The 20,715-nt window shown below is 39.3% G+C and overlaps 1 protein-coding gene across 2 annotated transcripts in view; it reads right to left on the minus strand.

Moving 5' to 3' along the window:
* LOC102168532 (UDP-glucuronosyltransferase 2C1) overlaps positions 1-20,715 on the minus strand; it is a 44,556-nt gene that overhangs the window by 17,680 nt on the left and 6,161 nt on the right. Inside the window, exons 1-4 of one of the 2 annotated variants that reach the window (XM_018049525.1) lie at positions 4,433-4,521; positions 4,122-4,270; positions 2,147-2,278; positions 185-272 (exon numbers count right to left, since the gene is read on the minus strand). In XM_018049525.1, coding sequence (XP_017905014.1) covers positions 185-272; positions 2,147-2,278; positions 4,122-4,270; positions 4,433-4,448 — 385 coding nt within the window. In that variant the 5' untranslated portion in view covers positions 4,449-4,521. Of the gene's footprint in view, positions 1-184; positions 273-2,146; positions 2,279-4,121; positions 4,271-4,432; positions 4,522-20,715 lie in introns of those variants that run through there. The other variant, XM_018049524.1, reaches the window with a different exon arrangement.

Raw genomic sequence — 20,715 nt, forward strand, 5'->3', positions numbered from 1 at the left:
GCCTTACAGTCTCTAACAATTGTCATGAATAATCCTTTCTTTCGAAACTCCTGAAGCAATGTGAAGAACACATTAAAGTTTTTTTTTCTTATTTTAAATACAAATTTGTTGATATCTGTTATTGAATAATCATTCAGATTATACCTCATTCAGCTCTGTTTATGGTTCTTCTCTTTGGTCTTACCAAGAAGATCATTCTGTGGAATCCATTCATATAGCCGGGTATTGGCTCCTAGTGTTTCTGGTTTCTTTCCTGTGTATCTCCACAGAACCTATTAAGATAAATGTCTTTATTAGAAGATTTTAGAATCACATCCTAACAGAAGAAGTTAACCTACGGTGATGGTTCAGATGGTAAAGAATCTGCCCACAATACTGGAGACTGGGGTTTGACCCCTAGATCGGGAAGATCCCTTGGGGAAGGAAATGGCAACCCACTCCAGTATCCTTGCCTGGAATTCCCATGGATGGAGGAACCTGGCAGGCTATAGTCCATGGGATTGTGAAGAGTCAGACATGGCTAAGTGACTTCACTTCAATCAAAATTTTTGCCTCCAGGTAATGCACAAGCAAACTGAGTCCATATGCGATTAGGTAATGAATGTTTTTAAACCATAAACACTACAGCCGTGTTTTCAAAGGCTTGCAATGATCCTAGTCAATAGCCTTTCATCTTCGGGTTAATTCTGACTTAACCCAATGAAGACAAATGATGAAGATGTAGATGAAGAAAAATGACAATCTGTATCTGAAAGAACTATATATAGTGTTACTAAACCACTCTGGTAAAGGGATTTTTGAGACAAAGATTTCAGAGGCAAAGGGGAGGGATGTTATTTACCTCTTTTGAACTATTTTTTACATACTTACTAGTAATGTAGACTCATACAGTAAAATATTTATAATCATATTTATCATTTTAAAGTATTCTAAGTCTAGAGTTTGGCGGCATTAAAAACATCCACATTGTGTAACCATCATGGCATCCAGTCACACAGTTGTGTCCGACTCTTTGTGACCCCATGGACTGCAGCCTGCCAGGCTCCTCTGTCCATGGGGATTCTCTAGGTAAGATTACTGGATTGGGTTACCATGCTGTCCTCTGGGGGATCTTCCTGACCCATTGGAGTTGGTGATGGACAGTGAGGCCTGGCATGCTGCAACTCATGGGGTCATAAAGAGCTGGACATGACTGAGCAACTGAACTGAACTGAGAAAAAATATGTCACTCAGTTAAAACCCAGAATGGTATCAATAAAAAATGATAGTTTGCTGGAACATTGTAAAGTAAAGTAAAGTCACTCAGTCGTGTCCGACTCTTTGTGACCCCATGGACTGCAACCCACCAGGCTCCTCAGTCCATGGGATTCTCCAGGCAAGAATACTGGAGTGGGTTGTCATTTCCTTCTCCAGGGGATCTTCCCGACCCAGGGATCAAACCCGGGTCTCCCGCAATGGAGGCAGACGCTTTAACCTCTGAGCCACCAGGGAAGCTAGAACACTGTAAAGTATACTCCTAAATCTTTTACTATATTGTTAAAATTTTAAATATTGAAGAAACACTATCTAGGATTATTTTTACGATTATTTTTAGGATTCATTATTTAGCATTATTATAAAAATCATTATTTAGGATTATTTTTAGAATCTAAGCTCTTATTTCCAGGTTCAACTATGACAATGCTCAAAATCAGTAATTACTAGAAAATATAGCACCAAGACATTCTGAGAATCAAACCTATTATTTTGAATATCTTTTCCTTTATTCTCTGTCATGTTATTTGTAACTTGTTTATATGCTTCAGATTTAAAGACATATAAGAATAGCAAGAAGTGTTACGTTACATGGATGCCTTAAAACCTAATGCACAAAGCTGACTGATGATTTAACAGTAGCAAATGATTAATTTTCATTTATTATTTAAAGAAAATACTGCAATATAATTTCCTGTTAAAAGTACCAGTTTTAAAGCAAGACAGCAATCAAATATCCCCTTTTATCATTTATACATTTTCTTTAGAGCTCACTTAAGTTGAGACTGACAATACCAATACCCTTTCCTACATTGTACAAGTATACTTTTACTGTGAACTTCATGGATTTTAAAACAGCTGTCCCTGGGTGGGGGAGAGGGGGGGAAATGACCTTCTGTGGAATCTGGGCAAGGGCTGATGCAATCATATTAGACTTTTCTTCTGAGAGGTTTTTGATCATTGACCCCAGAGTAAACACCACGACTCCATCTTTTCCAGAGCTTTGAACAAACTCTTCGAACTCCTGTGAAAAAAACAGTCTTTGTAATATAAAAGCTTACAGTTATAATAGATGCCACACTCTTTTCTCAATGTGTCTGAATTATTAGAGCAATTCTGTGCTTTCATATGTTAATGATATCAGTGTATAATAGATGACCTGAAATCCTTATTAGGTGAATTAAAAATCATTGTTACTAAAAGCTCATTTGGTAAAGCATATTGAGGTATGAGTGTGTCTTTGTGCATGTGTATTTGTGTTTACAAGTTATTGACTGTTATCTTTTGCCATTTGCTGAACTCTTTGCATGTATCATTTAACTTAGATATATGGTGATTTTATGAGATATGTATACATTTACAGATGGGAGATCTATCTCTGTAAGGTTAAGTAATTTGTCCAAGTCTACATAGCAGTAGCTGGCAGAGCAAATTTCTACCTTTAAGTTAAATAATTCTGGTGCTGCAATTTTTATTTAGCCTTAGATGCTAATAAGGTTGTTTTGATTTTTTTCTGCTGAATCATGGTCAGTACAGTGACACAATTTTGGTATATTTACTGTTCTTTGTTTTCTAAACTTCTATTTTCTATTTTGATTAGATTTGTTTTTTTATATAATCTTCCACATATACCATTATGAATGAAGTAGCCATGTAACTCCTGATCAGACAAGTAATGCAGAAATACCTATAAAGCATACTCTGAGGGTTATAAGAATATAGTAGAAATATATAGCTTTGAATTAAAAATAAAGACAACATATTTAATTATACTGAAATAAATCTTTTCAACCTCTGTTTAAATACTAGCAAAACTAAGCCAATTAAGTAAGACAAAAAAAAAATGTGTTTTTGAGGCGTGAAACTGAAAAACAGGGAAGAAATTTATATTAAGGGATTTCTCACATAGTTATTGGAAAAGGAAATGGCAACCAACTCCAGTATTCTTGCCTGGAGAATCCCATGCACAGAGAAGTCTGGCAGGTTGCAGTCTATGGGGTCTCAAAGAGTCAGACCAGATTGAAGCAACTTAGCACTCATGCCCATGGTTATGGAGGATGTCAAGTTTAATCTGCAGAACAGTACATTAGGCTGGAGACTCAGAGAAGAGCCACTGCTGTAGTTCAAGTCTGAAAGCTGCCTACAGGCAGAATTCAGAATTTTGTTCTAGTCACATCTTCAACTAATAGAATGAGGCTTACCCACATAATGGAGAGTAATTTGTTTAATCAAGGTCCACATATTTCAAAGATGATTTCATCTAAAAATAGCCTCTAAATAACTTCTAAAAAAATGTTTGTCTAAATACCTGGGTACCCGGCCAGGCAAGTTGACACTTAAAAATTAACCATTACACTATGTTTAGAGATGATTTGACTAAAGATATGATAGCTTTATGTTCAATTATAGCATAATATTTATAAGATACTAGGAAATAGTTTAAAATTTATATAAAACACATTTTCATGAATAGTTAATGGACTTTGAACAAGAAAATAAAACATTGAGGACTACTTCATTAGATAACAATACATAATCCAAAATAAAGGCTATTCACCTTCTTAATATAATGTGTAGTCTAAGAAAATAATGACCATCAAATTCTATGTCTGTTTTCTCAATTTGGGGACCAAATATTGTTAACAATAAATCAGAAGTCATTTTGAGATAAATACTCATAGTTGGGTCAGGAAGATCCCTTGGAGAAGGGAATGGCAATTCCACTCCAGTATTCTTGCCTGGAAAATTCCATGGACAGAGGAGCCTGGCAGGCTACAGTTCATGGGGTCGCAAAGAGTCAGATACAACTGAATGACTAACACCTCACACTTCATTCATGTAGGACAATAATAAGCACATTTAATTACCTTAGGTAGGGGCTTTGCAGGCTTGCAGTGCAGTCCTCCAACAAATTCAGTATTAGGTAAGTAAGGTTGAGGAAATTCAAAATCCCAGTAACTTCGAAACAACCACATGTCGGCTTTCCCCATAATCTCACATAGTGTGGTAGGTTTTCCTGAATAAAAGTGAAGGATAAGAGAGGGAAAGGAATCTGATATGTTAAATTGAAGATATATCTTCACCTAATTTTCTTAGTAAATTCTTAAAGACCAGTACCGAGCCTATGCAACCCAGGTTAAATCAATTGAATCAGTTAAATCAGCTGAAAAACTTTTACCTTGAAGAGTACACATAGTCAGATTATGAATAAGTAAACACAGATTTGGGCTTCTTTTGTGGCTCAGTTGAAAATGAACCCGCCTGAAATGCCCGGAGACCTGGATTCAATCCCTGTGTTGCAAACATCGCCTTAAAAAGAGAAAGGCTACCTATACCAGTATTCTGGTCTGGAGAATTCCATGGACTGTATAGTCCAAGGGGTCGCAAAGAATCCAACAGGACTGAGCGACGTTCACTTTCACTTTCAAACACAGATTTAAGTATGGAGCAAAGCCAAGAGCCTGTTGCTTTCTCTCTGTCAATGGAGTCTTTCATCTTGATCTAAGCCTGAGCCCACTCAGGTGCTCCTATAAGTACAAGAAACTTAGGTAGTGATTCTCAACCTTCTGTGGTAGAATCGCACCTTTTTTTCTGGAATTCCAATGTATCTCATCCTCATTGCTCCAAAAGCCTCTGATTATGTTTTAAAACAACTTGCGTTTTATCCATCTTTTTTTCTATTATTTTTCAAGTGTGTTGTCACAACTAATTACATCCTGATTACTTTTAATACAATTCTTAAAATGATTGTCTCCTTTGCTATAGTAAATGAAATTTCCTATTTTACAAGATTTTGTCCTCTTTGGTGAAAATATTGCACTGCATAATAATCTGGTGGTGAAATAGTTTCTATTTTATAGCTAATCTTACCCAGAGTTTTGGTGTCCTTTAGAAATATGTGCTCCATGTCACTGATGGGAGGAAATCATAGCTATCTGGTTTCTCACTTCATGGCTTTGTGTATATTCTCCTTGATGTTCTAAGTGTGCTAAAGTTTTTATTAGAAAAATATAAGGGATTTTGCACTCCTAGGAAGATCTATCTGCAATAATAGATCAAGGCAAATCTCAGCAAATGAGGGCCTTGACTCTGGTGATTACAATATCCAGTTTCATACTCAGCACATATCTTTTGGAAAATATGTGCAGGTTTTATGTTTGTTTGGTTGGCTTTTTTTTTTTACTTTTCTCTAACTTTTGAGTTAAAATACATTGAAATTAATTGTTAACTGGTATATTTCTGTCTGGTAGAAATTATCATTTCCCAAATTATGATTTTATTGCCCTATGGGATTCTTTTGGACCATTTTTGTGTCTAACCTAGTGCTCTTATCCTAAAATTCCTTTACCCCTCAAGAGGTTTATAAATAGTTTCTCAATTTTTTTACATGAATATTTTCTTATTTATTTTCTCATCAATTATTTGAACATAACTATGACATGCTTTAATGAATAATTTTACAAATTATTTATAACTATATATAAATTTATATTTATTGCAGCCATGAAATTAAAAGACGCTTACTCCTTGGAAGAAAAGTTATGACCAACCTAGATAGCATATTGAAAAGTAGAGACATTACTTTGCCAACAAAGGTCCGTCTAGTCAAGGCTATGGTTTTTCTGGTGGTCATGCATGGATGTGAGAGTTGGACTGTGAAGAAAGCTGAGCACTGAAGAATTGATGCTTTTGAACTGTGGTGTTGGAGAAGACTCTTGAGAGTCCCTTGGACTGCAAGGAGATCCGACCAGTCCTTTCTAAAGGAGATCAGTCCTGGGTGTTATCTGGAAGGAATGATGCTAAAGCTGAAACTCCAGTACTTTGGCCACCTTATGTGAAGAGTTAACTCATTGGAAAAGACTCTGATGCTGGGAGGGATTGGGGGCAGGAGGAGAAGGGGATGACAGAGGATGAGATGGCTGGATGGCATCACCGACTCGAAGGGCGTGAGTTTGTGTGGACTCCGGGAGTTGGTGATGGACAGGGAGGCCTGGCGTGCTGCGATTCATGGGATCACAACAAGTCAGACACGACTGAGCGACTGAACTGAACTGAACTGATATTCATGCATATATTTATTATATGTTTATTTATATTTCCTTCTCCAGGGGATCTTCCCGACTCAGGAATTGAACCCGGGTCTCCCACATTGTAGGCAGACACTTTACCGTCTGAGCCACCAAGGAGGCCCTAAAATATATACAGATATATATTAATATTATATATTTATAATTTATACATAAAACATTATAAATTATGCATTATATTTTTAAATTTTGAAAAAAGTACTTGTAATACATAATATAATGAAGATTTTAAATTATGAACAGCCAAATTATATCTATAACATAACATTTTAACAGTGATGAGAGTAAAAACAAATGGTTCTTCTATTTACCACATTTTTACTCTTCTTCTCAGATTATTGATATATTCCACCAAAGAATATTCTAAATTGCTAAGAACTATGGAAGAATCAGGGACAGAGTAGTACCCTATCACTGGAGAAGATGTTCCTAAACCGAGTGTCAGACTGCTGGGATCAGAAGTAAACAAACAGCTTCAGTCCAGTTGTAGATCATTCAAGGCTTAATCCATGACCCCGAAAATGTCACTTTGATAAAGTTTTAAGTTATCTTTTCTCAATGTTGTCTTTTGTAGGTTGAACTCTCAGCATGGATGTGTGAGTTTCTGCCCACTTTTCATAGGGTCATTTCTAGAGATATAAGCACCTGTTTCTGTCACAAAATGCCCAGAAGAAGTTTCAGTGCAACATGTAGACCTTGATTAAGTCACATGACTTTTTGAACATACTCCATATTGCAGGGCAGCAGAGTTCTTAGAAGCACTCATGTTGTTTGTGAGTTGTTGCACAATTTCTCAGAGGAAATATTGCATAGACATGTTGCCACTTCCTTTTTTCCACTGAAGTGAAAGTTGTTTAGTTGTGTGTGACTCTTTGTGAACCCATGGACTATACAGTCCATGAATTCTCCAGGCCAAAATACTGGAATGGGTAGCCTTTCCCTTCTCCAGGGTGATCTTCTCAACCCAGGGATCAAACCCAGGTCTCCCACATTACAGGCAGATTCCTTACCAGACAAGCCATAAAAGATGCCCAAGAATACTGAAGTAGGTAGTTTATCCCTTCTCCAGCGAATATCCCCGACCCAGGAATTGAACTGTGATCTCCTACATTGCTGGTGAATTCTATACACTTCAATCAAAAAAAAGAAAAAGGAAGTGGATATATAAAATAAGAGATCACAACTATATCTTTTTAGTGTTTTTAGGAATAAACATAATTTTTAGTAATGATACAGTATTAGAGATACATCTGTTAAAATTAGTAACAAGGAAAATAATAAAAAGTTCATATGAATGAAAAAGTTCCAAATAGACAAATCAATCCTGAGAAAGAAAAACAAAACTGTAGGTAACACACACTCTGATTTTAAGAAATATTATAAAGCTATATTAATCAAAACAATACATGCAGGTTTAAAAACAGTCATATGGTCCATTATAACAGAAGCAAAAGCCCAAAGAAAAACTCATGCATATGTTGTCAACAAATATTTCTTAAGGAAGCCAAAAATACTCAATGAAAGAAGATAATCTTTTAAATAATTCTTACCAAAAAAAAGAAAAGATACTCACACAGTAAAGAATAAAACTAGACTCGGATCTTACTCCACTACAGAATTATATTAAAATGGATAAGAGGCTTAAATATAAGACCTAAAACCATAAATTCCTCAAAAAAAAGGGGAAATAATTATTGACATTCATTATGGCAGCGAATTTAAATATGATATCTAAAATATAAGTGGATTTCCCTGGTGGCTCAGCTAGTAAAGAATTCACCTTCAGTGTGGGAGACCTAGGTTAAATCCCTGGGTTAGGAAGATCCTCTGGAGAAGGGAAAGACTACCCGCTCCAATATTCTGGCTTGGAGAATTCCATGGACTGTATCTTGATATTAAGACGGAGTAGTAGAAGAATACGTGCTCATCTTCTCCCGTGTGAACTCCAAAATTGCAGCTAGCTGCTAAACAACCATCGACAGGAGAAGGTTGGATTCCTCCAAACAGAAGATACTCCAGGTCCAAGGGCAAAGGAGAAGCCCCAACAAGACATTTGGAGGGGCAAAATTGCAGTTAGAATCAAACTCCATACTCACCAGAGATGCTTGGAGGGGTCAAACAAAATCTTGTGCACACCAAGACACAGAGATGCCAAAGAAACTGAGCCAGGATGGCCTTTGATTGTTTGAGTTTCTCCTGCAGAGGTGCAGGTCAGCAGTGGCCTGCCTCAATGACAGGGGCTATGACTGCAGCAGACCTGGGTCATGCACCATGTGGCATAAGCCCTTGTGGAGGAGGTCGCCATTAGCCTCACCATAGAGCTGGTGAGCAGATGAGAACTGCCAGGGAATATGACTTTGGAGGCCAGTGGGACATCATTATAGAACTTCCATAGGATGGGAGACACAGACACTTGGAAAGCACAAAAACAAAACAAACAAAAAACAAACAAACAGAAAAAAAACCTTTGCACACACACCAGCAGCCGGGAGAAATGAGCAGTGTCCCCACAAGAGACTGAGTCAGACTTGCCTATGAGTGTTGTGGAGTCTCCAGTGGAGGCACAGGTTTAACAGCCAGTAACACTGAAGAAACTGAAGTTGAACAGTTCTATGAAGACATACAGACCTTTTAGTACTAACATCCAAGAAAGATGTCCTTTTCGTTATAGGAAATTGGAATGCAAAAGTAGGAAGTCAAGAAACACTTGGAGTAACAGGCAAATTTGGATTTGGAATGTGGAATGAAACAGGGCAAAGGCTAATAGAGTTTTACCAAGAGAACGCACTGGTCATAGCAAACACCCTCTTCCAACAACACAAGAGAAGACTCTACACATGGGCATCACCAGATGGTCAACACCGATATCAGATTGATTATATTCTTTGCAGCCAAAGATGGAGAAGCTCTATACAGTAAGCAAAAATAAGACCGGGAGCTGACTGTGGCTCAAATCATGACTTTCTTATTACCCAATTCAGACTTTAAGAAAGTAGGGGAAAACCATTAGACCATTCAGTTATTACCTAAATCAAATCCCATATGATGATACAGTGGAAATGACAAATAGATTCAAGAGATTAGATCTGACAGAGTGCATGAATAACTATGGGCAGGGGTTCATGACATTGTACAGGAGGCAGAGATCAAGACCATCCCCCAAAAAATGAAATGCAAAAAGGCAAAATGGTTGTCTGAGGAAGTCTTACAAATAGCTGAGAAAAGAAGAGAAGCTCAAGGCAAAGGAGAAAATGAAAGATGTATCCATCTGAATGCAGAGTTCCAAAGAATAGCAAGGAGAGATAAGAAAGCTTCTTAAGTGATCAATGCGAAGAAATAGAGGAAAACAATAGAATGGGAAAGACTAGAGATCTCTTCAAGAAAATTAGATACCAAGGGAATATTTCACGCAAAGACAGGCAAAATAAAGGACTGGAAACGGTATAGATGTAACAGAAGCAATTAAGAAGAGGTGGCACGAATACATGGAAGAACTATACAAAAAAGATCCTCATGACCCAGATAACCATGATGGTGTGATCACTCACATAGAGCCAGACATCCTGGAGTCCGAAGTTAAGTGAGCCTTAGGAAGCATCGTTATGAACAAAGCTAGTGGGGGTGATGGATTTCCGGTTGAGCTATTTGAAGTCTTAAAAGATGATGCTGTGAAAGTGCTGCACTCAATATGCCAGCAAATTTGGAAAACTCAGCAGTGGCAACAGAACTGCAAAAGGTCAGGTTTCATTCCAATCCCAAAGAAAAGCAATGCCAAAGAATGTTCAAACTACCGTAAATTTGCACCCATCTCACACACTAGCAAAGTAATGCTGAATATTCTCAAAGCCAGGCTGCAACACTGCATGAACTGAGAAATATCAGATATTCAAGCTGGAATTAAAAAAGGCTGAGGAACCAGGGATCAAATTGCCATCATCTGTTGGATCATAGAAAAAGTAAGAGAGTTCCAGAAAAACATCTTCTGCTTTATTGACTGTGCCAAAGCCTTTGACTGTGTGGATTACAAAATAATGGAAAAATTCTTCAAGAGATGGGAATATGAGACCACCTTACCTGCCTCCTGAGAAATGTGTATGCTCGTCAAGAAAAGATAGTTAGAACAGGACATGGAACAACAGACTGGTTCCATATAGGGAACGGAGTACGTCAAGGCTGTATATTGTCATCCTGCTTATTTAACTTATATACAGAGTACATCATGCAAAATGCCAGGATGGATGAAGCACAAGCTGGAATCAAGATGGCCTGTATATATGTCAATATCCTCAGATATGCAGATGACACCACAGTCCTGGCAGAAAGCCAAGAGTAACTGAGGAGCCTCTTGATGAAAGTGGATGAGAAGTGTGAAAAAGTTGTCTTAAAACTCAACATTCCAAAAACTTGGATCATAGCATCTGGCCCCATTACTTAATGGCAAATTGATGGTGAAACAATGGAAACACTGAGAGACTTTCTTTTCTCGCTCTCCAAAAGAGCTGCAGATGGTGACTGTGGCCATGAAATTAAAAGACGCTTGCTCCTTGGAAGAAAAGCTATTAGCAACCTGCTGCTGCTACTGCTGCTAAGTTGCTTCAGTCGAGTCTGACTCTGTGCGACCCCAGAGATGGCAGCCCACCAGGCTCCCCTGTCCCTGATATTCTCCACGTAAGAACACTGGAGTGGGTTGCCATTTCCTTCTCCAATGCATGAAAGTGAAAAGTGAAAGTAAAGTCACTCAGTCGTGTCCGACTCTTCACAACCCCATGGACTGCAGCCCATCAGGCTTCTCCGTCCATGAGATTTTCCAGGCAAAAGTACTGGAGTGGGGTGCCATTGCCTTCTCCAATTAACAACCTAGACAGCATATTAAAATCCAGAGACGTTAGTTTTCCAATAAAGGACCCTCTAATCAAAGCTATGGTTTTTCCAGTAGTCATGTGTGAATGTGAGATTTGGACCATAAAGAAAACTGAGCACTCAAGAATGGATGTTTTTGAACCGTGCTGTTGGGAAAAACTCTTCAGAGTACCTTGGATTGCAAGGAGATCATGCCTGTCACTCCTAAATGAAATCAGTCCAGAATATTCATTGGAAGGAGTGATGCTGAAGCTGAAGCTGCAATACGTTGGCCACCTGATGTGAAGAACTGACTCACTGGAAATGAACCTGATTCTGGGCAAGACTGAAGGCAGGAGAAAAAGGGCATGACAGAGGATGAGATGGTTGGATGGTATCACCGACTCAATGGACATGAGTTTGAGAAGGCTAAGGGAGCTGGTGATGTACAGGGAAGCCTGGCAAGCTGCTATCCATGGGGTTTCAAAGAATCAGACATGACTGAGCTACTGAACTAACCTGAAAGTATAAGGAACAAAATGAAAAATGAACTAGTTGAACTAATTCCAACTACCAGCCACTGCACACTTCACAGTAAGAGGAATGATCAACAAAACAAGAAGGCAGCCTATGAAAACAGAAAAGGTCTTTGGAAACCATATGTCTGTGTAGGTGTGGATATTGTTGTTGTTCAGTTGTTCAGTTGTTCGTTCATGTCCTACATTTTGCAGTGCCATGGACTGCAGCAATTCAGGCTTTCCTATCCTTCACCATCTCCTGGAGCCTGCTCAAACTCATGTCCACTGAGACGGTACTTACATCTGTCATCCCCATTTCCTCCTGCCCAGCATCAGGATCTTTTCTAGTAAGATGGCTCTTCATGTCAACTGGCTAAAATTTTGGAGCTTCAGCACCAGCATCAGTCCTTCCAATGAATACTCAGGATTGATTTCCTTTAGGATTGACTGGTTTGATCGCCTTGCAGTCTAAGGGACTCTCAAGAGGCTTCTCCAACACCACAGTTCAAAATCATCAATTCTTCGGTGTTTGGCCTTCTTTATGATCCAACAGTTGCATCAATAAAAAACTACTTGTTCGAACCATAGCTTTGACTATACGGACCTTTGTTGCCTAAGTAATGTCTCTGCTTTTTAATATGCTGTCTAGATTTGTCATAGTTTTCTTCCAATGTGTAAGGGTCTTTTAATTTCATGGCTGCAGTCATCATTTGCAGTGATTTTGGAGTCCAAGAAAATAAAGTCACTGTTTCCATTGCTTCCCTATCTTTTTCTATGAAATGATTGGACTGGATGCCATGATATTCATTTTTTGAACGTTGTGTTAACCCAATTTTTCACTCTCCTCTTTCACTTTCATCAAGCGTCTCTGTTGTTCCTCTTCACTTTCTGCCATAATGGTGGTGTCATCTGCAGATCTGAGCTTATTGGTATTTCTCTTAGCAATCTAGATTCCAGCTTATGCTTCATCCCTCCTGGCATTTTGCATGATGTACTCTGCATATAAGTTAAATAAGCAGGGAGTGGTTATACTTGATATATGTCAGCTTTGATGTATATCTTTCCCAATTTGAAACCAGTCTGTTGTCCCATGTCTAGTTCTTACTGTTGCTTTTGACCCCCATACAAGCTTTGCAGGAGTCAGGTAAGGTGGTCTGGCATTCCCATCTCTTGGAATTTTTTCATTATTTTGTAATCCACACAGTCAAAGGCTTTGGCACAGTCAATAAAGCAGAAGTAGATGTTTTTCTGGAACTCTCTTGTTTTTTCTATGATCCAACAGATGATGGCAATTGATCTCTGGCTCCTCAGCCTTTTCTAAATCCAGCTTGAACATCTGATATTTCTCAGTTCACGCAGTGTTGCAGCCTGGCTTTGAGAATATTCAGCATTACTTTGCTAGCGTGTGAGATGAGTGCAATTTTGCGGTAGTTTGAACATTCTTTGGCATTGCTTTTCTTTGAGATTGGAATGAAACTTGATCTTTTGCAGTCTTATTGCCACTGCTGAGTTTTCCAAATTTGTTGTTTTATTGAGTGCAGCATTTCACAGCATCATCTTTTAGGACTTGAAATAGCTCAACCGGAATTCCATCACCCCCACTAGCTTTGTTCATAGCGATGCTTCCTAAGGCCCACTTAATTTCAGACCCCAGGATGTCTGGCTCAATGTGAATGATCACAACATCATGGTTATCTGTGTCATGAGAATCTTTTTTTGTATAGTTCTTCCATGTATTCTTGCCACCTCTTCTTAATTTCTTCTGTTATGTCCATACCGTTTCTGTTCTTTATTGTGCCCATTTTTGTGTGAAATGTTCCCTTGGCATCTCTAATTTTCTTGAAGAGATCTCTGGTCTTTCCCATTCTACTTTTTTCCTCTATTTCTTTGCATTTGTCACTTAAGAAGGCTTTCTTATCTCTCCTTGCTATTCTTTGGAACTCTGCATTCAGATGGACATAGCTTTCCTTTTCTCTTTTGCCTTTAGTTTCTCTTCTTTTCTCAGCTAATTGTGATGACTCCTCAGATGTTTTGCCTTTTGTATTTCTTTTTGTTGGGGATAGTCTTGATCACTGCCTCCTGTACAATGTCATGAACCTCTGTCCATAGTTCTTCGGGCACTCTATCAGATCTCATTCCTTAAACCTATTTGTCATTTCCACTGTATAATCATATGGTATTTGATTCAGGTCATACCTGAATGGTCTAGTGGTTTCCCCTACTTTCTTCAATTAAAGTCTGAATTGGGCAATAAGGAGTTCATGGTCTGTGCCACAGTCAGCTCCAGATATTGTTTTTGCTGACTGTATAGTTATTCTCCATCTTTGACTCCAAAGAATATAACCAATCTGATTTCAGTGTTGAACATCTGGTTATGTCCATGTGTAGAGTCTTCTCTTGTGCTGATGAGGAGGGCGTTTGCTATGACCAGTTCCTTGTCTTGACTAAACTCTGTTAGCCTTTGCCCTGCTTCATTTTGTACTCCATGACCAAGTTCGTTTATTACTCCAGGTATCTCTTAACTTCCTGCTTTTTCCTTCCAGTCCCCTATGATGAAAAGGACATCAACAAACAGTACAGAAGAGTAAAAGGTCATGTGCTCATCTTCTCCTGTGTGAACTCCAAAGTTGCAACTAGCTGCTGAACAACCATGGACAGGAGAATGTTAGAGTCCACCAAAAAAAAGTTATCCCAATTCCAAGGGCAAAAGAGAAGCCCAAGTAAGATGGTAGGAGGGGCAAAATTGCATTTAGAATCAAGCCCCATACTTGCCAGAGATGCTTGGAGGACTCAAGAAAAATCTGGTGCCCACCAAGACCCAGACGTCCCTCCCACAGAGACTGAGCCAGAGTTGCCTTTGATTGTTTGAGTGTCTTGTGCACAGGTATGGGGTCAGTAGTGGCTTGCGTGGGAACAGGGACTGACTGCAGCAAACCTGGATTACCCAGTGTGTGGCATGGGCCTCATGGAGAAGGTCTCCATTAACCCTATGATAGAGCCACTGAGCAGATGACATACAACTGCAGAACAATTATGAAAAAGAAATTCTCACATTGTTAAGGAAGTTCTAGGACCCAGAACAGATTTTCCAACCTCGGAATCCAGCAAATCCAACTGAGAACCCCCAGGGAATTTGACTTTGGAGGCCATGGGAGACTGAGCCAGACTTACCTTTGAATGTTCAGGAGTCTCTGGTGGAGGCATGGGTTGAAAGTTTGGCCTCAGGCTAAACAACAGAGAAGGAACCCAGTCACACCTATCAGCAGAATATTGGATTAAAGATTCACTGAACATGGCCCCTCCCATCAGAACAAAACCCAGTTTCCCCCACAGATGTTCTCTTCCATCAGGAAACTTCCTCAAGCCTCTTATCCTTTTCATAAGAGAGCAGACAGAATGAAAACCACAATCACAGAAAACTAACCATGTTAGGACCAAACTGAAGCCAGGACAGGCTCTAAGGGGCGGGCTAGGCCTGAGAAAAGCTGAGGCTCTGGGAATTCCCGCAGGCAGTGCAGCTCGACCAATCAGAAAAAATCCCCGAAGCCCCCCTCCCCCCCCCCCGCCCGCACCAGACCTGAGCCAATCCGGATAGGGATGCGAGGTTTAAAAGTCCTGCGTGTGCATACGGTTTAACCAATCAGCTATGCTGTTACAGAAACAAAGAACCGTCTGTATAAAAGTATATGTGATTTAGAGCTCAGGGCCTTTGTCTGATTCCACTGTGCTGGATGAAACATGGGTCCTGGCTCGAGCTAGTAATAAACCCCTTTATGCTTTTGCATTGCTATGGATGTTTTATTCTCTCAGTTTTGGGGACTCGGACTCTGGGCATAACATTTGGGGGCTCGTCCAGGATCCTTTTAACTGGGAAGAATAACACTCTCCTAGTGGAAGGGGTTTCCTCACTTGGAGAAAAGCTATCTGAACACCGGTGTTAAGTTTGGTTAGCCAGCGTAAGACAGAGGCCCAGCTTACATGCTGGAAGGCAGCAGGCTCTGGTGAGAAGAGAGCTCTTGTCAGGCTTAATCAGGGGTGAATTAGTTGTCTTAGCCGGCATAAGGCCAAGGCCCAGCAACATGCTGGGAAGGCGGCTGGCTCTGTGAACGCCTTGTTGGTAAGATAACCTGGAGGGATAGGAGGGTTCAGGGGGCCCAGGAAGACCTAGTACTGTGTTCTCGGCTGAGGTTTGTCTCTCCTCTGCTCATCGCATCTTTGTGTGTGCCGGCATTGTCACTGCTCTCTGTGTGTTCGTCTTGTCTCCTGTGTTCTATCCTGTAATCATGGGGCAAGAGACTTCCACTCCGTTGTCCCTTATGACTGACCATTTTTCTGATTTTAAGTCTAGAGCACAGAGTCTATCTGTGCTGGTGAAGAAGAACAAATTAATAACTTTTTGCAGTGCAGAATGGCCGACCTTCCATGTAGGCTGGCCCTCAGAAGGCACCTTTGACTTGGGAACTGTACACCAAGTCCGAGATATCGTTTTCTGACCGCGGATCGGACACCCTGACCAAGCCCCCTCCTTGGGTAAAACCTTTTTGCCTCAACAGGGATTTTCTACCCCTCAGGTGTTGGCGACACATGTAAGAAAAGAAAAAACCAAAATCTCAAGGAGCCTGAACCAACGGCGCCACTATATACCCCATCTTCCAGGGGGAATTGTTAGGGGAAGCACACTGATTGAAACTGCCCCACCCTGGCCAGGCACCATAGTAACCATCAGGAATATGGAACTAATAAGCCTCCACCAACCGGAAGAGTTCGGGAAGGGTTTAAAGGAGACACTGCCTGTACATTGTGAGCCACGCAGCAGAGCAGTTCTCCTGGGTTTCCTTACCCTGCTGCTCTCCACCCGGGTGACCTTTCCCAATAAAATCTCTTGCTTTGTCAGCACATATGTCTCCTCGGACAATTCATTTCCGAGTGTTAGGCAAGAGCCCAGTTTTGGGCCCTGGAAAGGGTCCCTCTTCCTGCAACAAATGGTGACTCTGGTGGGATTCTTCTTCGCTGAGACTGACATCCTGACCACTCGGGGTACTCAGGGGCCAGCTCTCCTGCCAATGGACCAGACCCAGCGGCCGCAACTGGGACCCTTTTGTCCCTGGTCTCCTCCTGACGCAGACAACTGGCCAGAGTGCCCGACCGGTAAAAAACAAGAAACTTTATTGATCTCTCTCCCCTTCTCTCTCTGTCTCCTCTCCTTAACCCTTCCTATCCTTCCCTGTTTTTCTAGTCCCCTGATCCTAGACACAGAAATCTGGTCAAAGGGCCCTCAGCCTGAGCTGAGGATTGGAGACTGATCACCTCCTCTTGGCAGAAAACTCAAATTCTGGTTCTGATTTCTGGTAGGGCCGAGTTCCAGTCCTCCCTTCTCTGGAAGCCCAGGGAAAAGTCCCATAAGGCCTGGGTATTTGTAGGTGGCAGGAGACGTCTGTAAGGCCACCCCTTTTGCCCCCTCTCCCACCTCCTCCCCCTTCTTCTTTCAACCTGGCTTCCTTTCCTCCCTTAAAATCTTTGATGTTACAGAAAGGCTTGGTGGGCTACAGTCCACAGGTCGCAAACAGTCTGATAATGACTGAGCGACTTCACCTTCACTTTGATGAAGACTGCTGGGTTTATATGTGTGTTTTTTAACTCTGTGATCTGAAGATTTTTGATGGCCATTTTGCTTTGTCTGGCCACCATGTGGTTTAGACCTCCACCATTTGTTAGAACTTGATTTTCTTTCCCTGTGCCTTGAGACTAGGGCTCTTAAGAACACTTATCTAGACTATCTCTAACTCCTGACACTGAGAGAAAAAAAAAAGGACTTAAAGCTAAATCTTGCACTGTGTCTGTGTAAATATGTCTTGGTATGTCTTTGTCTCTGGATAATATTTTTGAGGTTAATTTGTATATGAGATCTATTTATTTGGCTTAAAAAAGGTAAGCGGTTACAAATCAAGTAATTCTAAATTAAAAAATAAATTCCAGGTTCATGTAAACTGGGAAATATTCAATGTTAAATACCTGATATTAATGTTTGTTTGTTGACCTATTTAATATAGACATGTCTCAGAGTACTTAACGTTAAAAAATATTTCATTGTACTTAGGTTTAATATGTTAAGTATTATATCTGTTACAAGCTTGTCAACAAAAAAATTACCTCAAGTAAAAAAAAAAAAAACTTTAAAAAAATGTAAATGAGATATGAGCTTTTAGATAGACTTTATTAAGAATAATTATGCTTTAGGAATGTCTGTCTGAAATAGTCTGTCCAAATTGGGGTAACTTGAATTGGGATTGTGCTAAACTAAGTGATGGAAGTTCACTGACTAGCTAGCTCATTTCCAAATAGAGTAAAATTTTGAAACATTTATTACTGAACATTAGTTTCCTCTTACAAAGAAGCTAAAGAAATTTGGGACTGTTAATGACTAAAAATAAGCTGGCGCAAAAACTTGAATTTGGCTTTTCTCTCTGTTAAAAGGACACACTTTCTTCAGATGTTGAACTGCATTTGACAATAGATTTAAGTTCATTTGCTTCTTAAATGGTCTGTTCTGTATTCACCTCTGAAATCCCATGTTGTTACTTTGGCTGAGTGAATAGCTATTGTTTCACAGTGACCTATAGTCCCATCTGACTGAGTGCTGAAAACCTTTCTGATATTTGTTGACAAAACTTCCTAAATTATTCTATGAAGCACTTTTGGCTTCTAGCTAACTTTGGGGTGCTTCGGAGGGCCCCTGAAGCATCCCAAAGAGAGATATTAAACTGCGTTTATTCGGTTGGTTAAATTACATAAAAAAGATTATCAAATGAGTAATACATCTGCTCATATTATAATGTAGGGTAAAATTACTAATACAGACATCCTAAAAATTATATGGAGTTATTAGCATTCTGATATGTCCTGGTATTTTAATGAAAAACCTGATGACTTCACAAAAGTTAGCAAAAGGACTGAATGAACCAGTGAATATGCTTATAACTTTTATGGTTTCTATCTGAAAAATTATGGGGTTAAATCTTATATGTTTTCAGGGAGTAGGGAAAATCTTCCTCTCAAACTAATTATGACAATACTTTGGTAAAATTAAACGTTATAAAGAAAACAATTATATTTTCTATCTGACTCCTCCAAAAATTAGAAGTTCTTAGGTTCCCAGTAAGTTTATCAAATGAGTTAGGAAGTTTATCTCACGGATACAAAAATCTCAAAAAAATTTTGAGACCTTAAAAAGGAAAAAATTCACCTAGATTTGTTAGGCAAAATCTGTGATAAGCCTTTGGTGTGAGTTTCCCAGCCCTGTTTTATTTTAAAAGTTCAGTCTGAGACTCTATAAATGTTTCAGCAAAATAAAAAGCCTATAATCAATTATGGTTATAAAAATCATCAGACCAAAATCAGTGAGAACAGACCTATTTTGTAAACAAACTAGCCTTAATTTGGTTATATTTAATAAAAATAAGGGTAACTTTAAGGAAAAAAAAAGATATTTCAAAATGTTAAATACCAGCTTGTTAATGGAGGTCTGCATCTAGTAAGACTCATCTCTTAGATAGTTCTTTGCTGTTATGAGATGTTAATATAAAATTTAATTGAATTCTTGAAGAACACCCTAAGTTTGTTTCTGAAGCTTATCTCAATAATCTATCTTTGGATGAAGATCAGATGCCTCATGACCTACAACCAAGACTGGAAAAAGACATAATTTAAGGGACTGTCTCCAACATGGGTAGAAGGACTTTTTTTTCATCAGGAGAAACTACACTACACCAGGATGAGAAGACGATGACATCAGAGGTAGACAGCTTCCCCAAGATGTGGGACCTGATTCGTATGATCATTTATGTTTTCTTGATTTCTTAGACCTTTACATATAAGTCGAATGCTCTTCTGTCATAGGCCTGATCCTATGGTAGTTTCAAAATCAATCCAATTGTTGGGTTTGTGGCCAATAACCTGTGTCTAGTTCTGGGTTATCTTGGTAAATTTCTCTATTACCAGATTTTAACTGGTTGGCCCTGAAAAAATTTACTTAAAAAATTAAATCATACTAAAGATAGTCAGTCTAGTGACACTAAAAAAAAAAAAACAAAAAAAAACCAAAACAAAAACTGGGCTATATGCCTTATAGATGGTGCCAGTATATAATTTCCCTGGAAGATAAAGATTCTACAGGGCAGACTAAGTCAGATGACCTGAAGATATACTGGGCTACATCTAATGGAAGTTCTTAACATAAGTCTTACTTGTGACTTTACTAATACTGCTGGCTATGTTATTTGTATTTCACCTGTTTTACAAAATTGCTGTTTCTTACACTGCATGTGTGTGAGGCTTCTAATAGAACAATATATAGTCCCATATGAGATCGATGATGGTAACAGTGTAACTCTAGAGATGGCAAGAAGCAACAAGAGGGAATATTTTCCTGGACCAAAAAGCTAGTAAGACAGGTGGTCCAGAGAATTTTAGATACTGTTTCATGGCCTAGTCCAGTAACAGCACATTGAGTGGCCTGTTTACCTGAAAATGGACACTCTCAGCACCCTGGGATAAAATGGTCATGACTTGCCCCCCTCATAATCATGGTCAAGTTTATGAGCAAAAAGGGGTTCTGCCAACTGAAGACTGACACTCGCCATCTGCATCTACAAAGATTAAATCATGGCCACTGCAACTGCTGACTTTCAATGCCTCTGAAAGGAGTTCAGGGTAAAAATCAGAAATGAGGCACTCTGTGCTCTGGAAAAAAACTGGCCAAACAGGCCATCAGATAGTTAGATCTTTTCAGGAAAAGATTTTATGAGTCTCAATTCTTGCATCTTCTCATATCTAGAAAAACACTGTCATTAATGGTAAAATCTGCTTTGGCTATTAAAACATAGTTTACAATTAAAAGTCAAAATAGAGTAGCTACGGTTCAGATATCCTAGAAAATAACTAGGTGATGCTATGGGTGTACTTTCAGATTAGAGCTTGTAGTGTTCCAAGCTGGGGCAGTCCTATGCCCCATTTTGACA

Source organism: Capra hircus, chromosome 6, assembly GCF_001704415.2.
Source record: "Capra hircus breed San Clemente chromosome 6, ASM170441v1, whole genome shotgun sequence".
Lineage (NCBI taxonomy): Eukaryota > Metazoa > Chordata > Mammalia > Artiodactyla > Bovidae > Capra > Capra hircus.